At 29.2% G+C, this 21,328-nt stretch overlaps 1 protein-coding gene across 1 annotated transcript; it reads right to left on the bottom strand.

Moving 5' to 3' along the window:
• Nucleotides 1-6,636: 6,636 nt before the first annotated feature.
• Nucleotides 6,637-7,479, bottom strand: LOC136088197 (52 kDa repressor of the inhibitor of the protein kinase-like). The gene has a single exon (XM_065811878.1). The coding sequence runs from the start codon at nucleotides 7,477-7,479 to the stop codon at nucleotides 6,637-6,639; it is 843 nt and encodes a 280-aa protein (XP_065667950.1).
• Nucleotides 7,480-21,328: the final 13,849 nt, after the last annotated feature.

The following is a 21,328-nucleotide window of genomic DNA, read 5'->3' as shown; positions in this document are numbered from 1 at the left end:
CTTTTTTCCAATTTTCTAATTTAATTTACCAACAAGACCCTTCTTTGAACCAATCAAAGCGGGTGCTTCATCAGTAACTATAGACACAAGTTTAGTAATTGGAAGTTTATACTTGTCCAGTATTTTTTCAATCTCCAAAAAAATGTCTGCACCTGTTGTTGTACCATGAATTCGAATCAACTCCAGAAGTTCTTCTGTAATTTCATATTTGAAATTGCAACCTCTTATAAAAACAGACAACTAAGCAACATCTTTGACATCTGTACATTTCATCAACAGCAATTGAAAAGGCCTGAACATCCTTGCAGATTTTTGTTAACTGACTTCTCAAATCTGTTGCTATGCCATTTACACGCTCAGCAACTGTATTTCTTAAAAGGCTTATGTTGTAAAATATTTTATTTTTTCAGGGCAAAGAATCTTTGCAGTTTCAATTAGGCAGTTTTGATAAATTCAAGTCTGGAATGAGATGCAATTAAATGTGCCAGATTATAACTTGCTTTGACTACAAGTTCATTTGTTCACGGAATCAAAAATATTTTGTTGCTTTTTTAGTTTGGCTTTTAGTTTATTTAATTTGTCTGTCCTTTTATCCTTTTAATAAATTTCAAATTTTTCCTGATGAATTTTATAGTGCCTCTTGGTATTGAATTCTTTCGGCACACTAACTTTTTGTTGACAAATCAGAAAAATAATACTTTTATTAATGTTTGTAAAAAAGTATAGCACTTCTCATTTTTGATTGAAAAATTCATTTTTCATCTCCAATTTTACGTTTTCTGCTTGCACTTGGTTTTGAATGAAACATTTTGATTTAAGTGACAATAACAAATAAAAAAAAAAACTCAACTTTAAACAACAACAACAAGATAACGACTGATCTATTAGGCCGGATGAATAAAAAAAAGCAATTGCTTTTTTTTATTTAATTTTGATCAAATTTTGATCAAATTCTATTAGCCCGGGTGACCGATTTTGATTAAATTTTTGTTCACGTAAAGCTGAGCAATTACTCAGCGTTTTTGGAGTAAATTTCTCAGCTTTACGTAAATAAAAATTTGAGAGATTTTGCTTAAATCTTTATTCGCGTAAAGCTCAACAATTACTTCAAAAACGCTGAGTAAAAGCAATTGCATTTTTATATTCACCCGCCTTATTTTCTCCTATCGATTGTTAAATTTAAAGTATATTATCATAATTTTTTATGTTTTTTATTTCAAAGTTTCAATTTTAATAAAAAGTTAGAATATTAATTGAGTTTTCATGTCCTTTTTAATAAAGGAGTTCAAAAAACTATTTGTGATTTTTTTATCGTTGTTTTTAACAAAACATTTTTGAAATGCATGTCATTTAATGGCGGCACCCAACATTTTTTAATGTTGGGTGCCACCATTAAAGCTCTTGCGGACTGCATGTGGCCCGCGGGCCGCAACTTTTACATGCTTGAGTTAAATCAATGAGGTATAATGGAATGGATGGAGAAGAAGCCAAAAAACGTTTAAAATCGTCGTACAGACTTCGTTGTATAATTATTCCAGCGGCAAGTCAAAATGGCGCTTTTGCGTTGAAAAAAAAATTTTAAGATGTAGTTTGTAATCTTTGTAAGCTGTAATCAAAATGGATTACTCTCCTAAAAGTTGATTGGATAAGTTATTAATAATTGTTCTAACTATCAAGTAGTAATCACATCAAAAACCTACGTAAAGTATTCGTTTTTTGAATATTTCGATATTAGGTATAAATATCAAAGTTTTGAACAATGTCTATTACCTGGTTGAACCTAATATTTTGCATCCCCGTTTGACTATAGGTTTGTTACGTTCTTAAAGAAAGTTTCTTCGGCGAGGAACTTATTACATCTCTCCTGGATTTTATTTTGTGTTGTAGTATTTTTGTTGGATTTAAAAACAAATTGCTATATTCTAAATATAAAGATATAAACTATCTTTTTGTAAATACGACAAAAATACTACCAATTCTTATCTAGACATTTGTTAATTTAATTCTAATCTAGAAATTTATTTCTAGATTAGAATTAAATTAACAAATTTAATAGTCGTTCAAAAAGAACAACATAAAAATAACAATAATGTAATTCTAAATATTGTTAAGGAATTTTTCGTTTTTTTATTTGCATTACTTCAATTGCTTATGCCGTTTTGAAACAATATTGGTTAATTGGTTATTTTTTTGGTTATTCATTGGTTAATTTTTTTAAAAAGTGGAATGTGATTGGTTAAATTTAAATTATGATAAATATGGTGTGTAATAGAAAAAAATATTACTACCAAGACCTGTTCCTAGAGAAATGACGCTTTTTTTTTTTAATTTTTATTTTCGTTCTTGTTTATAATTATATCACGGCATAAATACATTTTTCAACTAATAATGTCGTTATAAAATACTATGACTAGTAATAAGTTTAAAATACCAAGAACGCGGGTACTCGAAGAAGATTGGATGTCACCGAGAACCGTTGAAAAAAAAGCTTAAAAACTGCTTTTAACACATTTAAATAAATACTGATAGAAAATGAGAAAAACTAAGCGACAGTTAAAATAACACTATCAATACATAAAGGTGGAGTAAAAATTATATTATTGTAAACACCTTTTGAAATAAAGCATAACAAAAAAAAAACTTAATATCTCAAAATTAAAAATTTAAAAGTAGGGTAACCTGGGGCAAAGCGAGACACCGGGGCAATGTGAGACATTTAGGTTTTCTAGCTTTGTACAGGAATTTTTCGAAATGATTCAGTAATTTTGTTTATTATATTAAAAAATTTCATTTTTTTTTATGTTTTAAAGTAGTTTTCATCAGTTTTTTCATATAATATGACATAGAAGTGGGTTTAAAGCTTACGAGTTGCGAAAATTTGATTGAAAAATCAAAATTAATTTTTTTTTTTTTTGTGGATAAAAACCACTTACGCTGCCATTTTTTTACCACAGAACAAACATAATATTGAGTTTGTAATAATTAATTTTTATCTTTCAGCTCCCATTCTTCTTTTTATGTCAGATTATTTTGTTTCAAAGATATTTAAGAAATATATAACTTCACATTTACGGGGAAAGTGCGACAACGTCAATTACTGAAAAAGATTTGCAAAGTAAACGTTTAGGATAGCAAGTTTATAAACTTGCTATCATCATTTTATGAAAGAATTTTATGTAAAAGTAAAACATAATTTTATTAGATACTTTAACAGAATATAGCTTTGTTGTCCTTTAATGACCAAAAATTTTTAAATGAGAAACTAGTAGAGAAAAACTAATCAACCAAACTGGAACGAAGATGATATGAAAAATGCTATTACAGCAGTAAAGTTGAAGCAGATATCTTTAAGAAAAGCTTGTAAAAACTTTAGTGTACCAAAAGATTCACTTCATCGGCGTGTTAAAAAGGCTTAATAAGTAGATTACCTACTAATTTGCTTAGAAGATTTAGAAAAGACCTTTCTGATAACCAAGAACAAGATCTAAATAAGTATATTAAAGATATGGACAATTCATTTTATGGTCTGTCAGTGATGGATATTAGATTGATAGTATTTGAGTTCTGCAAAAAAATTTAATTACAAATCCTTTTAACAAAGATAGTAAATTAGTAGGTGAAAACTTTGTGCGAAGCTTTTTAAAACGCTATCCTGATTTATCACTAAGAAAACCAGAAGCAATTTCTATAAACAGAGTATTTTGTTTGAACGAAGATAATATTGAAATCTATTTTAGTAATTTAGAGAATTTGTTAGATAAATATTACTTTAAGCCACATCAAATTTTTAATTGAGATGAGTCTGGGCTGTCATGCTTCCATAAGCCATTAAAAGTAATCTCATCTTCAGGAAAACGGGGTGTTTCATCAGTGACAAGTGGGGAAAAAGGAGTCACAACAACGATTTTATGTGCATGTAATTCTGTTGGTCATTATGTACCACCCATGATGATATTTGAACGCAATAACAAAAAAAAAGTGAAATTTTACAGCAGCCAAAGTTGACTACATTAGGATTAGTGAGAAACAATGAAGAGGAATGGTTCCAGTTTGTCAAGAGAAATGGTGCAATGGTACCCAAATTGACTGGATAGCTTGTTGTGTATGTACTGTTTGGGTACACGAAGACTGCACATTAAACGGTGTTCGCTTTTTACGTGAATAGATTTTATTCAAATTTTTTGACTAACGTGAAAAATGCATATGCACTTTTTTTATTGATATTATTTTTTTAACTCCTATCATGTTTTTTTATTTAAAAGTAAAAATTACACTATAAAATGATACCTTTGTGTTTTTATTTGCATTATTATATTTAATAAGATCGAATTTATCAAAAGTCTGCTTTAATTTTATTGCAAATTATATTTTTACTTAGCTTTTTCTTCAAATGATGTCCGTCTCACTTTGCCCCAGGTTTTGGGGAAAGTGAAACAGGGTAGTTGTCGCCATTTTGAATTTAATCATGTACCAATGCAACAACCTATCACCACAAATATTTAAGGGATCATTAGACACATAATGTGCATGTGGCCTGCAAAATTTCTTGTTGTGAAACGTGATTCTTCTCAAGTTATGAACGTTCTCCCTAAAAGTGTCTCGCTTTGCCCCAGGTTACCCTACGAAGATATTTCATCGATTGAAAATACAATTTTTTTCAGTTTTTATTTAAAGGAGTGATAACAATAGTTTTCGAGAATTTCAAATTTTATAAAAATTATTTTATTCCATAAAAAAGCTCCACGAAACGAAATGCACGATTTTCCAAATTTTGTACGGTAAACAGGTTGACAAATAAAGACAGCTCATGTGCAGCTCATTGGCTCATGTGCGCAGAGACTTTAAGAGTAATTTAGCGCCTGATGCTCAATAAAATTCTCCACGGAAGGGAGTCAATAAACGTCTACTTCTGGTTAGTAAATAAACTCTGAATGACATCCTTTATGGGGTCGTCCATAAAGGACGTCATTCAGAGTATAATTACTAACAAAGAATAAGATATAAGTAGGGAAAACCGAGGCTAGTTACCTCAACGGTAACTAGCCCCGCTTTAATATTTACAAAAAATTTTGCCTAACGGCAAAATTTTTTGTAAATATTAAAGCGAATACTTAAAGAGTATGAATTTAGATAACATTTTTAACTTGCATTCCTTATAAAAAAAATTTTTTTAGGACTCTTCTGGGGCCTCAAAAAAAAAGAAAAAAGTTGACCAACTTACCCCACCCCGGCTTAATTTGGCGCAAACTATAAAAATGATTATTAATGTACTATTAAGTACAAATTTAAAGAAATTTTTTTAATATTTATTTTGGCAACAATTTTAGGCCAAAAATTTAATGTTACTTTTAGCTGGTACCAAATATTAGTACGTATAACAGCCAAAACAGTTGCCCACTTTCTATCTGTAAAAAAAAAAAAAAAAAGTTAATTATTATTTTTTTGTAAAAATAAATTTTTTCAATATTGTTAAAAATTAATAAAAAATTAAATTTATAAAAATATAAATTTATTTTTCCATAGTAAATGCTATGAGCCAATTTACCCCGTGAAAATTTTGCCAACTTACCCCAAAAGTCTTTTTTTCAAAAGCAGTCTATAGATCCTGAAAATCAGCAACTATTGAAAAAAAGTCTGACTGGAAATAGTAAACCAATTGTGACTAAAATTTTTGCAATAATTTTTTTTTTCATACAATTAATAATTATTTTATTTGTAAAGTAAAAGGGAAGTGATTTTCCAATAGTTACGTTTTTGTTCAAAAAACACATAAATCCTAATATCTCCCATACGCATTCACGATTCCTAAAAATACTATAGTGAATGATGAAATGATCAGTTAGAAAGGTTCTGTGTAATTTTAATTACACAGAACCTTCCTAATTGATCTGAAGATTAACGCAGTTCGTCAAATTACCCCTGCTGCCAACTAGCCACGGTCTCCCCTATATAAGTTGTTGAATGAATTAAATAAAAAATACTCTACCAAGTTCCTACGAGGAAGTGTGCTATCAAAGATAACTTTAGCTTTACCAAAGTTACTTGCAGGTACAGTGAAATATGTTCTTGGATTTGTTGGAGTAGGTGGAGTAATTTGACATAAAATTTCATCTTCCTTGTAGTTAAGGGTTTGCTCTGTAACTGGCCATTTGAAGCAGTTTTTGTCACTTGCTACATATTCCGTACCTGAAACAGTTACATTATTTTCATCAATCTGATTAGTGAAACAAATCATTAAGTTAAATAACTACCTTCAGGGCCATACAGTGAAATTTTTTAGGAAGGGGGGTTGTTTTTGAAAAAAATGGCAGTTTTTAAACACCAAACAAATACCTTACTAAATTTACTTAATAAACCTTTCGTGAAACATAACTATATTTGTGTAAACAATGTTTACATAAACGAATTTATTGTTATCCGAATATTTTTTCTATTTTTATACTGCATAGGCGTATAAGCAAGCTCCTTGTTTGAAAATGGGTATTGATACAAAGATTAATAATACTTTGATAAATGGTTTAAATCTTTATTCAGAAACTAAACTTTTTTCATACAATTTTCTAGGATGTAAAGTAAAAAATAATTTTGAGACTTGTTTATAATCAACAATCTCATTGTAGTGGATATTTATGATGGCTAATGAACCAAGTCTGCTGTCATACTGGCTCTCAGCCATACTCTTAATTTTCGCATTGCTGAAAAGTTGCGTTCACATTCTGCGGACGTTACGGGTAGTGTACATCCAATCTTTAGAAGCTCAAAGGGATTAGAATATTGATTTTCATTGCAGATTTTAATGGCTTTAGCTAGAGTATTAGGCCTCTCTTCATGTTTAATAACAGACCATTTTCTTTTCCAAAACATGAGTTCTTGATCTACAGCTTCTGAGTTTGGAAGATCACTTTTATAAATTTTAACTAACTCCTGGAAAGCAGTTATCTCCTCACTGCAAATTATCGAGGGAATCAAGCATAAAATCTTAACAGCAATGCAATTTGTTTTTTGGAATCGTATTTTGATTTCTGAAATGATGGTGTCAAGGAAAGGTATAATCAAGGCCCGTTTATAATATTCATGGGGACTCTCTGCAGGTAATTTATTTCTGTAGACCTGTCTCATAGTGATTTTGGGAATCGTTAGTTCTACAAATAATTTACTTGCCATACGAGTAGCTTGTTGGTAAATTGTTTCTTTTTCAACATTTTTCCGTAGATGATTCAAATCGTCGATTGTTTCTTGAATGTTACTGTATGTATACACAATATCAGTTGTGCGCCCTTGTAACCTCTCTGTTATATACGACAACGGGTGAAGTAAGTGGTACAAAGTTATAATACCAGTTATGGATTCGAACTTAGTGAGTGCATTCCTAAAATAATCTCCAATGCCTCTGCCATAAATGGCAGAGGCATTAGAGATTATTTTAGGAATACACTCTAATATAGAACAGTTCAATATAAAAGTGTTCATATGCGGCATCTCATTCTGACCATCTTGTTTTGCACATCCCTTTCAAATCTTTTTTCTTTCAGTTGATTTACAGATCTCTGCAACATGCTCCAGCAAGCGCTCTCTTTTCGGAAAGGTATTAAAATAGATGGATATATTTCTGTATACCTCCAAAATGTCATCAATGATTGGTATTTTTGATGTTGCAGCAATTGATAAATTCAAATTATGTGAGCTACAATGTGTTACAACTGCTTTTGGTGATCCTTTTAAATTATAGCAGGCAATACATTTTTTTACAGATTGCATGTTTGGTGCGCCATCGTAACACTGGCCTCTACAAGAACTAAGATCAATTTCACTTTCGCTATAAAATTTCATCAAGCTTTCCCCAATATGTTTGCCTGTTATCCTGTCAAGAATCAAAAAGTTGAGAAATACTTCTCTAATTTCTTTTTCTCCGTTTACGTATCTCATACATACTGAGAGAATTTGTTGGTTTGCAGTTGTTACCTCGTCTGCTGAAATTGAAAAGTAATTTGCAGCTCTTGTATACATTTCTTTCCAACTATATCAATTAGTTCATTTTGACTCTTGGGACCCAGGTGGCTGACATCTTTGCGTAATGGCGTTTGTATATGTGCATTAAGTTCAGCAAGTTATGGCAAGCTATTTCTTGCACAATTGCAAGAAAGTTTCCATGATTACTTTTTTGGTCTGAGTTTTTCATACACTTTTCATAAGTTCCACGAAATGCAATTCCTTGTTTCCCCATCAAATGCACTATTCTACCAAATGTTTCAACAATTTACGGGTACAATTGGTGTCGGTTTTTTAAAGTGCTATCGCTTTGTAATGGAATGGTTTGTCTTGGACCTTCAAAACGACAACAAATGCCATTAGCTTGTTCGATAGCTTCTTTATAGTATCTATTGCCTATATGTAGTTTTTGTTTCTCTAAAACATTGTGTCAATCCTTATGTTCATGATTAACAAAAGCTCCCAAAGATTTTTTTTTATCCTGCTTTAGAAATAAAGTGCAGTATATGCAGTAGTCTGCGTCATCATTTTTGCTGTAGACAAATCCATTTTGTAAATATTCTTCTTTACAAGTGCGTTTGCAACCATGTTTTAATGTTTTGGGAAATTGAAAATGTATCTTCTGTTTTAAGTTATTCGTAAACATTTTTTATATTTCATGTGGTGATAATTTATGATTTCCGCGCAAGAGTTCGCCAATATCATATTATTTTTCTTCTTCTTTAAAATCACATTCTTTTAAATTTGTTTGGTCTACTTCGCATGACAAGCTTTTGTTAACATTATTATCATCTTTAATGATTTCTTCCTTTTCTTTTACTTCAGGTAATGTTTTATTGGTTACGATCTGAGAACTGTCGATAATAAAAAACACTTGAAACGTAAGTAATTAATAATAAACTTTCAGATCTTAAACTATACCAAAATAAAAAAACTCGCGTAAACATTACAATAAAAAATAAGTAATAACAAAAGTACTATCATGAAAAAATTTAACGTATAGATAATATCTATATCTAGTTAATATCTATATCTAATTAATATCAAACTAATAAAACTAGTTATTATAAAAAAGAAGATCAAAATAACTTTTTTACTTAAATATCCAGCTAACGATTTGCATTTCTTTGCAGCATTTTGAAGCTCTTTTCTATCAGCTGCTCGTTTTCTAACTTGGTTAGGCATGTTAACTCTATCGTTTGCTTTTTAAAGTGAATTAGTATTAGTAGAGAATTGTAATTACAGTATAAACTCTGGAGAGACTAATTATCATTTTTTGTTTACAAAAGAAAGCCTTACGTTTGTGAAACAATAAAGTAAAAATTGTTTAATGAGAATGATTCATAAAAATCAAATGATTATAATAAAAATTTTGATTAAATATTTTGACATCGAAAAGAGTCTAGAAATAATTTTTGGCGTCAAATTAAAAAAGGCACTTTGCATAAAAAGGGGGGCTCGATCGCACCCAACGCCCCCCCCCCCCCCGCCCTTCACGGTACGGGCCTGACTTTTGAAAAAAAATGTTTTGAATTTCAGTTTTTTTGAAATTCGGTGAATAGTTAATCATTTTTAGTATAATATTTACAAGTCCGTGTTTTATAATATATATAAAGTTAGTAAAGACGAGAAGAAGACAAGTTTGTCTTATCACCAAGTCCCTTGTTCTTTCTAGACATTTATATACATACGTTGTAACTAAAATTAAAAATTAAAAATGAGAGGAAAAACCAAAATGTTTCAAAGAAGTTTATATAAAATGCAAAATAGTTTAATACAATCTTTCAAAGTTATTTTTAATAAAAGTTAAGGAAGTAATTTATTGACAATAACATGAAGGTTAACTTACGGTCATGCAATGCCATATTTATTCAAATTTCAAAGTTATTCATTAAAAAAAAATTATATGCATACATACATAAGAAATAAGAAAAATTCAAATTCAAAGAAGATTACTTTTTTCTCTCTCTCTTTCATTTAAGAAAAAGATTAAATTAAAATTATCGTTATTAAAATCTATAAATGCTGTAAATCTTTATAATTTTTAATCTTTTTTATGATACAATTGATTATAATGTGTATGATTAAAGACTTTAGACCTTTCCAAATAATTAAAGTGTGCATTAATAGATAATTTTCAAGTATAATATTTTTATAGATAGTTTTAAAAAAAATTCTCTGTTTGTTCGTTATTTAAAAGTAATAATGTTAGTTTTTGTTTAAACTTTTTAAGAGTTGTAAGTGTTTTAATATCATTACTAATTATCTTATTCCATACATTAGGTCCTCTAATAGTTATAGAGAACTTGGTGGACTCATATATACTTTTGGAGTAAACAAAGTTGTTACTTGAATATTTAGTCATGTATTTGTGTTGAATTTTATTAAATAATGGTTTGAAGCAATTTAGTATTGTATTATTTGTAGTTTTATACATAAAAATTAGAAGATGATATATATTTATTTGGTACAAATTTGGTATTTCTAGATTGTTAAAGAACGGTCTTAAATGTAAGAGACAGTGTGCATTTGATAATAATCTAATTGCATGTTTTTGTTTGCTAAATAGCTTTTTTGTCTTTGTTTTATTGGTGCTGCACCGAGCAATGTTTGTATAATTAAGATAAGAATGAATAAATGAGTAATATATGTATTTCAAACATGATTGATCTAAGTATAGTTTTGTTTATAGAGTAATCCAATATTTTTAGAAATTTTATTTTCAATCAGGTTTATGTGGTCTTTCCAATTTATGTTTTCATCTAAAACTACACCTAGAAATTTTATTGAACATTCTCTTTATACGATGTATTCTCCAATAAAAGGTTTTGGAAGTGCAAGAGGGATTTTATCTTTTTTATGGAAGTGCAAGAGGGATTTTATCTTTTTCATGAAAGCAATCAAAATTAGTATACTTAGTTTTAGTTAAATTAAAACTTTTTTATTTAATCATTCAGTTAGTTTTAGAAGTTCAAGCTTGACAACGATGAATCATCACCGGAGACTAGTTGTACCGGCGATGATTCAGCTCCACTTCATAAGAGAAAGAAAAGGTAAATGAAAAAAATCAAACTAATCTTTACGAAAAAATGGACACAGATGAAGATGTGAGAAAGAATATGAAGAACACACATGAAGATGTGAGAAAGAATATGAAGAACACACATGAAGATGTGAGAAAGAATATGAAGAACACACATGAAGATGTGAGAAAGAATATGAAGAACACACATGAAGATGTGAGAAAGAATATGAAGAACACACATGAAGATGTGAGAAAGAATATGAAGAACACACATGAAGATGTAAGAAAGAAAAGTCTAATTGCAAATGATATCAGCTTTTAAATGAAACAGTTCACTAAAATTGGATAGCAAACGCTTACAAGTTGTGTCAGCAAATGCAAAACATTAACTTAACAGAACTTGCTGAAATTTTCTTATTATTTGCTAGTGGCAGAGTACGCAAGGAATGACTATTTTTGGAAGTATGTATAATTTATAAGAAATTGGCATTTATTTGCTATCATCAAACGATAAAAACGTTTTATTATAACTTACCACCTATAAATTTTACCTATCAAATATGCCAATTATATTTTAAAATAAAAATAGTTATGTAAAATCCGTTTCTAAGCGTGTTTTTTTTGCTACAATCCGGTATTCAGTATTCGTCACCGAATATTCGTGACATCTCTATCTAAAAGTAATTTTTACTGATAGAGCCCACTCAACCCCTTGAAACGAAGGCATGATGAGAAATTGTTCACACGCAGTTTTTTTAACTTTATCCATCTGCAAAGAGTGGTGAATACCAGCTAGCATGTGCGTATCAAACCTGTCTATAAATAATGCACTACAAACATTCTCTTGCTTTTGACTTTTTTAGATTTTTCTCGTTTATTAGAAGTTTATCTATTTAGACTATATGTAAAAATGGTTTTATATTCTAATACAAACGTAATGCCACTATATAGTTGATCGACATCATAATGTCAAAACCTCCGTAATTTCATATGTTTTGCAAAAAACTTTATTGAAAGATACGAACTTTGTTTGCAATACTGACGCTTTGCGTTATTTAAACCATTTCCATAGTGTAATACTGTATAAACGTCTCCTGGTGTAGAAAATCGCTGCCTGCGTTTATAAAACTGTTTATGATGTTTTTTTGCTGCCGCTATCTCACAATCACATTGATCCCTACCTTTTGATGGCTCGTTGTAATCTATTCTTAATAACTGAAGATTATCAGCTTTGCAAACTATGAAGTGCCTCAAATATATAACTTCTATGATAATATCTAGCACAATCAGTCTCTGTAAAAATCTTTGTTATTGCAGGATTACTATTCTTGAATTCCTTTGGAACGCGTTCAGATATACAAAGGCTACTTGCTATCCCTTAATCATATTGATAAATTACTGTAAGAAAATCTTGTTTTGTAATGTCATTATCTTTTTTACAAAATCAAATCAACTTGCATACTCGTGTCTTTTTTTTCAAAGCAGTCTTTTCGAACTTATCTAAATTTAACCGTGGCTGTCTTTTCGCTGAAGTCTTTTAACCAAAAACAAGTTTCTTCATCAAAATTTACAAAATACTGACTTTTAGCATTTTTCTGCAGTGCATCTCAAATAAGATGTTTGATATAATTCAAAGTACTATTTATTGTGATTGATGTGTCGTGCAATATATCTTCATCGTCTCCGGCATCTACTTCATCTGAAACTGTTTGGATAGATTTAAATTGATCCAAACAATCAGCATTTTTTGGGTTTGACGTGTCCAATAAAGCCAAGGATGTTGAATGGGAATGCATTTCTTCATCAGGATCATCGTTCTGAATCAGGGTTTTTTTAGCTACATCATTTTTCAAAAAATTAGTTGTAAAAAACTATTCTTTAGAATTAGTTTAATCAATTGTTTTGCTGGGAAACGTTGCCTGGCAACTGTTTATTTTGCATAGTTACTAGCTTATGTAACTTTTCTTAAAGCATCATTGTTATAAACAAGACTAATACTAGTGTGGCAGTCAGATTAAAAATTATTTTATGCATTTAAATTATTTAACACATTCCCAATTACTTATTTTAAGTATTTTTATGCAGCTCCAGGGCTCTATTTTATACTTAATGAAACTACTACATAATCCATATAAAAAAGAAACGAAAGCTTAAAACCCTTTTTGTGTATATAATAATATAAAAAGTTTGATTTAAAAGTATTTTTCGAACCAAAACTCATATATTCTGATAATTGTAAAACAGCTTTAGCTCCATTTCCATCTTGGCGCAAACTGCAACCTATTAATTACAAATTGAACTGATATTGGTTCATTTTGCAGCCATTATTTGTTATTCTCTTCAAAAGGAGTTTTAAAGTTTTTGCATATATAACTTTGTCAAAGATGCTTTATGAAATTAGGAAGGTTATTATTCGCAGTTAAGCTTATGTCATTTACAACAGCAACCATATAATAAGGATTAGCTAAGTTCAAGTTTTCTTGAATTATGTATGAATAAATATTTATATTTTCCATGTTTTAACTATATAAAAGTATAAATTTTATTTACAAAATCTTATAAACAGGTATTTTAAGATGTATAAATATTAAAACTAGTTTATAACACTGATCTAGTCTTGCTGAGACCCAATTATTACATAACCATTTAGAATAAAATACGTATAATGTTTTCGCCACATAAAACCGGATGCATCATTTAACTTGTAAAAATCATTATGACAGACCAGGCGGACATAAACCGCGGATTATAAACCAAATTTATATTGATAATATACATATTGAACAATGTATTTCAAGTCTCAAATTACTGGACCGCTTTGGACCGCAAAAAAAATTTCTTCAAATACCCCGTCATTTGAAATCATTTCATTCGACATAACTTACAAAATATGTTGTAATAACTCATTTGAAAGGTAATACTTGATTTTATTAAATTATGCAATAAAAAAAGAAGTTTTGAAATTAATATCTATTTCATGCTAATTAGTAAAACAAAAAATATTATTAAGTTTAAAAAAAAATTTTGAAAAAACTTTTATTCAACAGCCTAAAAGTATACGACATTATATTTATACAAAAATATATACATTTTATAAAAGCTGAATGTTTAAGCTATAAAATGGTATATAATAATGTAATTTTTGAAAATGTATTTTTTTTTACTTTTGTCCACCACCTGGCCCACTGTGTACGGGCCTAATTTAAAAGGGAATTTGAAATATACAAGTCTACAAAGTCGCAAATTATTTTCTTCGTCGTAACTTTCCATTGTTACATCAAAGCACTGGTTTTTTTATTCCGCGTCTTTTTATTAAAATAGTGTCAAGTTTTTCTGCAATGTTTAATTAGACAAATTGTGTCCTTTGTAACTTCTGTGCGAAATTTTCCAAATTCTATAGTTTTATCTAAAATTTCTGCTGTAGTTGAGGGTTGCAAATTTTTTTTTGAAAAATTTTTTTTAGTTTTGTCCAATTTAATTTTACTAACGTTAATTTTACTAGCTCACATTTTGAAGGGACCAATAGCCTACACGGGAGTTAATTTTGAAAATTATGCTTATGGTCTTTTAGTGTAATAAACGCTCGGGGTGGTGCAACTGATTCTATTTCAGCATCTAACTGAATTGTTTAAAAAATTGTTTGACCTTTTAAATTAACGGCGTTGTCTTGATTTTTAGGGGCTTTTACATAATTATTAGAAATTTTATTGCGCAGTATTTTACGATGATTACCTGGTGAAGTTTGGTATATGTTGCTTGTTTTGTCAGAAACTAAAACATTAGAGTTTGATTTTATATTATTAATATGCGTAGTTAGAGTTCTTTTTGGAAACCATTATCTATATTTCCAGCTTTTATTGTTTTAATAAAGTGTAGTAAATCATTTTCAAAGTTATTTTATGTTGGAAAAAAATGTTGGGGTGTTTTTTGTTTTTAAATCCAAAATTTTCATTTTGGTTTTTTTCAATTAGAAGATTTTTCTTGGTTTCAGGTTCTAATAAAAATGGGTTTTCCAACGAATTCTTTTAATAAAATGTTGTACTTTTTCAATTAATGAAATAGTATAACTTTTTTTTGCTGACTGCCTGTTAATCAACTAATAATTGCCCATTATGCCATCATCAGGACAAATGTCAAATCCACCTGGAGATTTTTCTATCAAAGATGGTGCTTTGGATTATAGAGCAAATATTTGGCATTTTGTAATTCTCTCCTTTGAGACCATTTTGCATCCTTGTAATAAACAAGATTTGTATGAAACGGCTTAAATGAAAGTAAGAGAAGAAAAATTCAAGACAGGTTTTAACATTTTTTGCACAACAACAATAGGAAATGTTGCAAAAGTAACATTTCAAAATCCAGGTATGATATGAATGTTAGAATTTAAAAAACTGTTTTGTCGGATGCAGGTAGTTTGATATCTTTCGGACCTTGCACTTATTTAATTGATGTTTTAAGAAATTTTTTCCTGCATGCCAAATTTTTGAGGGAACTTTTTTAAAAAAATATTCCATAATATTCATATTATATTTATACAAAAATGTTTACATTTTATAAAAGTTGAACGTTTAAGCTATAAAATGGTATAAAATAATGTAATTTTTGAAAATGTATTTTTTTTACTTTTGTCCACTACCTGGCCCACATTGCATTGATTATAGTGATTATGATGCCTTCGCGGTAAGTTGCAACAAATTGCTTGGGGTAAGTTGAATCATAAATTAAATGCAGGTTTTATTGATTTTACGCATTGATTGAACTGTTGAATTAAAATGTAATTAATTCTTTTGCTTCTTTAATACTTTGTTTTTTAATGAATATTTATTTGCAAGGAAATTATTTCTTTGTTGTTATAGAAAACTTTAAGTTTGATTCTTGTTTGATTTTATGAAACTTTATTTAACATTTTTTTTATTTTTTAACATTTTAATTTTTTTATAAATAAATTGCTCTAGTGTTTTTATATTCTAAAATCAGAACTGAAATATCCTAAAACCTTCTCTTGCATTTTTCTAGACATTTTTCTTTTTTTCTTTTTTTCCAGAAACACTATGGAGTTAAAATAATAAATTAGTTTAACTAATAACCCTTCTTGTTTAATTTCTTCAGTCTCTGAAATCTTTGAATACAATTATCTGTTTACTAAACAAGTCAGGTGTATGTGCTCAATGAAATACTGCTTTCCTTTAATGTAATTATAGAATTTTTGTTGCTAAATAGAAATTAGAGGTTAAGTTGTAATACTTCTTTGAACTCTGCGAGGCTTTCAAAGTATTGTGTTGTAACTTACCCCGTTCACTGTTGCAACTTGCCGCGGGGCGGGGTTCGTTGCAATTTTTTTTTTTTTTTTTTTTCATTTTTGTTTCACTATTGCGGAACAACTAAGTTTTATATTATATTTATCAATGTTGGTTTAACACATCACTAAGATCTATTTTATAACCCTGATAAAAGTTTGAAAAAAAGATGAAAGTTATAGAGATGAATGCAGTTTTTTAAATGTCATTGCAACTAGCCCCGGTCTCCCCTGTTATCCATAAAATTCTTAGTTGTTTTAAACTCAAGTAAACATGATGAAAATTAACGGAAATGAAAGCTCAACAACAGGGCCGTACTGAGCCAATTTTGCACTTATTTTGCGACTTAGTACTTTTAAGCTCTTTACTTTGTCATGAATGTTGCACAAACTTCAGTTTAAGTTCACTTTTCTGGCTTTTTAATTAACATTAATGACATCATTAGTGAATTTTCCGTTTTTATTGGAGGTAAGTTTACTAATGACATAAACAAAATCAAGAGTGTCGGTCAATTTATGTTCAATTGTAACTATAGCCAGACTAGACAAACATTCTTGGTCCTTTTTTTTAAGCTGACCTTATGTAGTTTTTTATTAGTTTACTCAAACTTCTTTCACACGTAGCAACTTTGACTGGTATTGAATTGCCGTGTTAGGATAAGCATCAGTCAATAAATATTTATAAATGAGCTGCAAAATGTCAGTTGGGCTAGATTTTTCGAAGTTTTCCATCATTACACAGTTTGATATTTAAAATTTGCCACTTCTGGCCAAAAATTAAAACAATCTAAATCCGTCTTGTAAATTTGAGATAAATATTTGGCTTTTATTTTAAGTTCATCTACTGAAATTTTAGAGAGTAAAGGCCCACAGAAGAAGTCAAATCGGAGAATACAGACGTAGCCACAAACACTCTACTCAATCTTTTTCAGCTTCATAAAGGCCATCCTCTTCGATTTGCGTTTTTTCTTGATTGGAAACCCACCTTCCATTCCATTTTGGTTGGCTGTTTCTGCAGCATTTTTAATAATGTTGTCCACTCAAATTCTAAATAAAAGCCTTCAATTCTTTGGTTTTATGGCAGATTACCTGTGCCACATTTAATGAGAATGTAAATGTTTTCATCTGTTTTTCCCATCTTTATGTAGTACACGAAAGAAATTTAAGAATGGTTCAAGTTTTTCCAAAAAATGTAATTATGAGTGAGGAAACATTAGCAGCATGGACACTAACAATATTTAAAGTGTGAACTGCATCTGAAACCAATCTTGTTGAATCACAGAGAGAATGAATTTGAGTTTGAACCCCACTGTATTTTGCAGATATATTGGCTCTATTATCATAAATCTTTGTCAATATATCAGTGGTCTCTGTTGCAAGTCCTTTTCCGGTTTTTTTGTTTCAATGTAGTCTACAAAGCTTTTCTCAATAGTGCAGGTTTCTTCATTGATGTAAACACACCTGATTATTTGGGTCATCTGCTCCTTGTGGAAGGCATCTGTACTGCAGTCAACAACAACAACAACAACAACAACAACAACAACAGCAACAACAAATAGCAATATATTTACCAAAAATACAGATGTTTTACATAAGCATATTATAAATTTTAAAAAATTTCTATTGTCTGTATTCTGGATGGTTCACACTCATATAACCTGGCTAAATTGAGAAGAGCGACCATGAATAAAACAAAACAAAAATAAATAAGTAATACACACACAGAAGGTTGCTATTAGTCAACATTGATATTTATATTATATGTTACTTATCGTCTATCGTGATAAATCTTTTATCACCTATGATAAAATTGTTGTTTTTATTTATCTTGATAAAACAAATATTATTTTAATTTAGTTTTGAGGACATTTTTTTTAATATTACAAAAATGGATTGTTTTTAATTTATTTTGAAGTTGATTCCAGTCCATTAATGCATAGTATTTAAAGAAATATTTAATATTATACCTAGTATAATAATACCTAAGGATTTTTTATAATATGTTTGCACACTTAGTGCACCTCTACAAGAATTTCTTGTAAGTTGTCAGCTAATTGTTCTGCGTAGAGTAAACCATTTATTAAATATAGGAGGTAGCATTTTGTTAAGGCAGCTGTGAATAAACAAACAATTTTCAAATTTGATTATATCGTGTACTTTTAAAATTTGTAATGCATTAAAAGATTTGATTGTTAGTGCACCTCTACAAGAATTTCTTGTAAGTTGTCAGCTAATTGTTCTGCGTAGAGTAAACCATTTATTAAATATAGGAGGTAGCATTTTGTTAAGGCAGCTGTGAATAAACAAACAATTTTCAAATTTGATTATATCGTGTACTTTTAAAATTTGTAATGCATTAAAAGATTTGATTGTATGTGAATTTTTTGACAGAAGTTCAATAATTTGAACTTTTTTCTGCACAATAAATAGGCAATTGATAATACTTATGTTTTGACCCCATGATAGAAGGCAATATGTGAGGTGAGAGTGAAATAAAGCATAGTAAATAGATTTAAATATTTTTTTTGTATATGAAATGTCTTTGACTTTGACAGAATGGCAGGGGATCTATTTAACTTATTAGAAGTATCGTTATAATGATAATTCTAAGCTAAGTTTTTGTCTAGTTTTATAAGTAGTTAACAAATTTTTTGCGCCAAAATTTTTTTCCATTTAACTTAATTTTGAGTTGCCGGTCTAATTTTTGTGACAACTTTTAAATAATCATTAATTAATTTTTTTTGATTTAAGGGAAATTTTGGTTGGCATTTACCCGGTTGATTAGTTTTTTGAGGTCATAGTTAACATATTTGTTGATTTTTTTAATAGACTTATTAAAATAGAGAAGCTTTGTGTCATCTGCAAAGTGTTGGACTCTGCAAAATTTTAAAGCCCTGACATGTCATTTATATAATTAAGAAACAGCAAAGGGCCGAAGACAGATCCCTGAGGAACACCTAATTTGATATCGTTCAGGCTTGAGCTCACCCCACTAATAGATACAAACTGAGTTCTATTAGTAAGGCAAGATTTGAACCAGGAGTTTGAAACTCCTCTATTACCATAGTAGGATTATAAAGTAGGATGTCAACATCTATAGTGTCAAATGCATTTTGAAGATCGATAAAAATACCACATCCAAACATTCCTTCATCCAGTGAATTTTGAATTTTTTCTGTTAGACTAAGTAAGCAAGTGATGTAGAGTTTGTTTGAAGACCAAATTTTTAATTCAAAAAACAGTTATTTTTATTGAAGAATTCGTGTAGGCGATTAAACATTAGCCTTTTAAGAATTTTATCAATGTTGGAGAAGAGAGAAGTTGGTCTATAGCTTGATATTATTAGTTTTGAATCTGTTTGAAAAATAGATATAACTTTGGCAGTTTTTAAGTTTTCTGGGAAAATACTACTTGAGAATAAGATGTTAAAAATGCTATAAAGGATTCTTAAAAATTCTGTTTTTAATAGTTTTAGAATTTTAACTGGTTGACCGTTTGGTCCAGAAGCTTTATTTGCGTCTAAAGATATGATAGTTTTTAAAATTTTATGTTCATCAGTAGGTTTTATAAAGAAAGATTTTTGAGAAGGATTTGATAAATAACATGTGAAACAATTCATGAATGGAAGAATTGCTGCCTGAACATCTTTACCAATGTTAGCAAAGTAGTTGTTTAAAGCATTACATATATCAAAGGTGTTTGCTATTGTTTTATTGTTAAGTACGATTACATTAGGAGTTGTTTGAGAGTTACTTTTAATGTGATTAATGTTTTTGATACTTTTCCAGATTGCTTTCAAGGTTGCTTTTATATTTTTTATGTTTGCAGTAAAATAGTTATCATAGTAATTTTTTTGCTTTCTTTGAGTTTAGATTGGAGAACAAAAAATTTTATACTCATTATGGAATATGGTTTTATTTGTTTGATTTTTAGACCGAATATATTTTTAAAAAGCTTGTTTTTGTGCTGTATAGAGTGTCAGAGTGAGTTCATCTGATATCCATGGTTTAGTCTTGAATTTAATATTTTGTTTGTTAACTTTCTAAAAGGCGCGTGTATGCGACATTAAGATATGGCTCCCCCTAATATAAAAAAAATTGTATTCTTTGAAAATTCTAAAATAGTCATTTGAGACTTTAATATTTTTATAAGTTTTGAAATAATTGGAAAAGTATTGTTAATGCGACTGTTTCTTAAAAATTTAAATGAACAATCAAAAATATTGGTAAAGTTGGTTATATAAGGTATCGTCCATAAATTACGCGCAACGTAATTTATGGACGATCCCTAAGTAAATTAATAACTTTTCACGACAGTAGTTATGAAAAAATCGAAATATAATTGTATGTTTATTATTAACTAAAGTGCAATAAAAACATATTATCCTATTAAATATTTACCGTACTTCACATAAAAGACTAGAGAGTTGTACTCGTCATAAAATACATTTTTTATCAAAGAAACTAACAAATACATATTGACAAAAAATAAAACTAATCAATGAAATATCATTAAGAAATAATCTTTTCTTGACTTAAATTTAGCAAAGTCTTTCAAAAATGAACCGACTTTAATAGTACTAAGACCTAGTGTTTAATTGCTAATGTTGCCATTCACTTAGACGGTCATAAGGGTTAATCAAAGGTACTTTTTGATAATCTTCTATTTAGAATAACTACTTTCTCCGATGGCCTCTTATACCGGGAGGGTAAGCAAAGTTCTCAATGCTACACACACATTAAGAATGATGCCAACCAAACAGTTTTTTCATAAACATCAAAAGACAGCGTTGTTTAAGGGCAGTTATCTATCGATAACATTGGAGCTAAGATTACAATTTTACCAAACAGGTAAGTTCTTATTGGCGTCACTCTTGCCATCAGCTGTCAAAGTGGAATGCATGTTTTTGCATTTTTCTTTAATTGCATCTGTTTCACTTTCTTTCTTTTTCATGTTATGGGGGATTTTGAAATGTTTGCAGTGATATTCCATCTATCCAAATCATTCTAACAAAAATT

This window comes from Hydra vulgaris, chromosome 12 (genome assembly GCF_038396675.1).
Source record: "Hydra vulgaris chromosome 12, alternate assembly HydraT2T_AEP".
Classification (NCBI taxonomy): Eukaryota; Metazoa; Cnidaria; class Hydrozoa; order Anthoathecata; family Hydridae; genus Hydra; species Hydra vulgaris.
Note: the sequence above shows the minus strand (reverse complement) of the source record. Positions and strands in the feature narration are given on the sequence as shown.

Coding starts and splice junctions, on each gene's coding strand:
- LOC136088197 (XM_065811878.1), bottom strand. CDS start 7,479: ATGCCGCATATGAACACTTTTATATTGAACTGTTCTATATTAGAGTGT.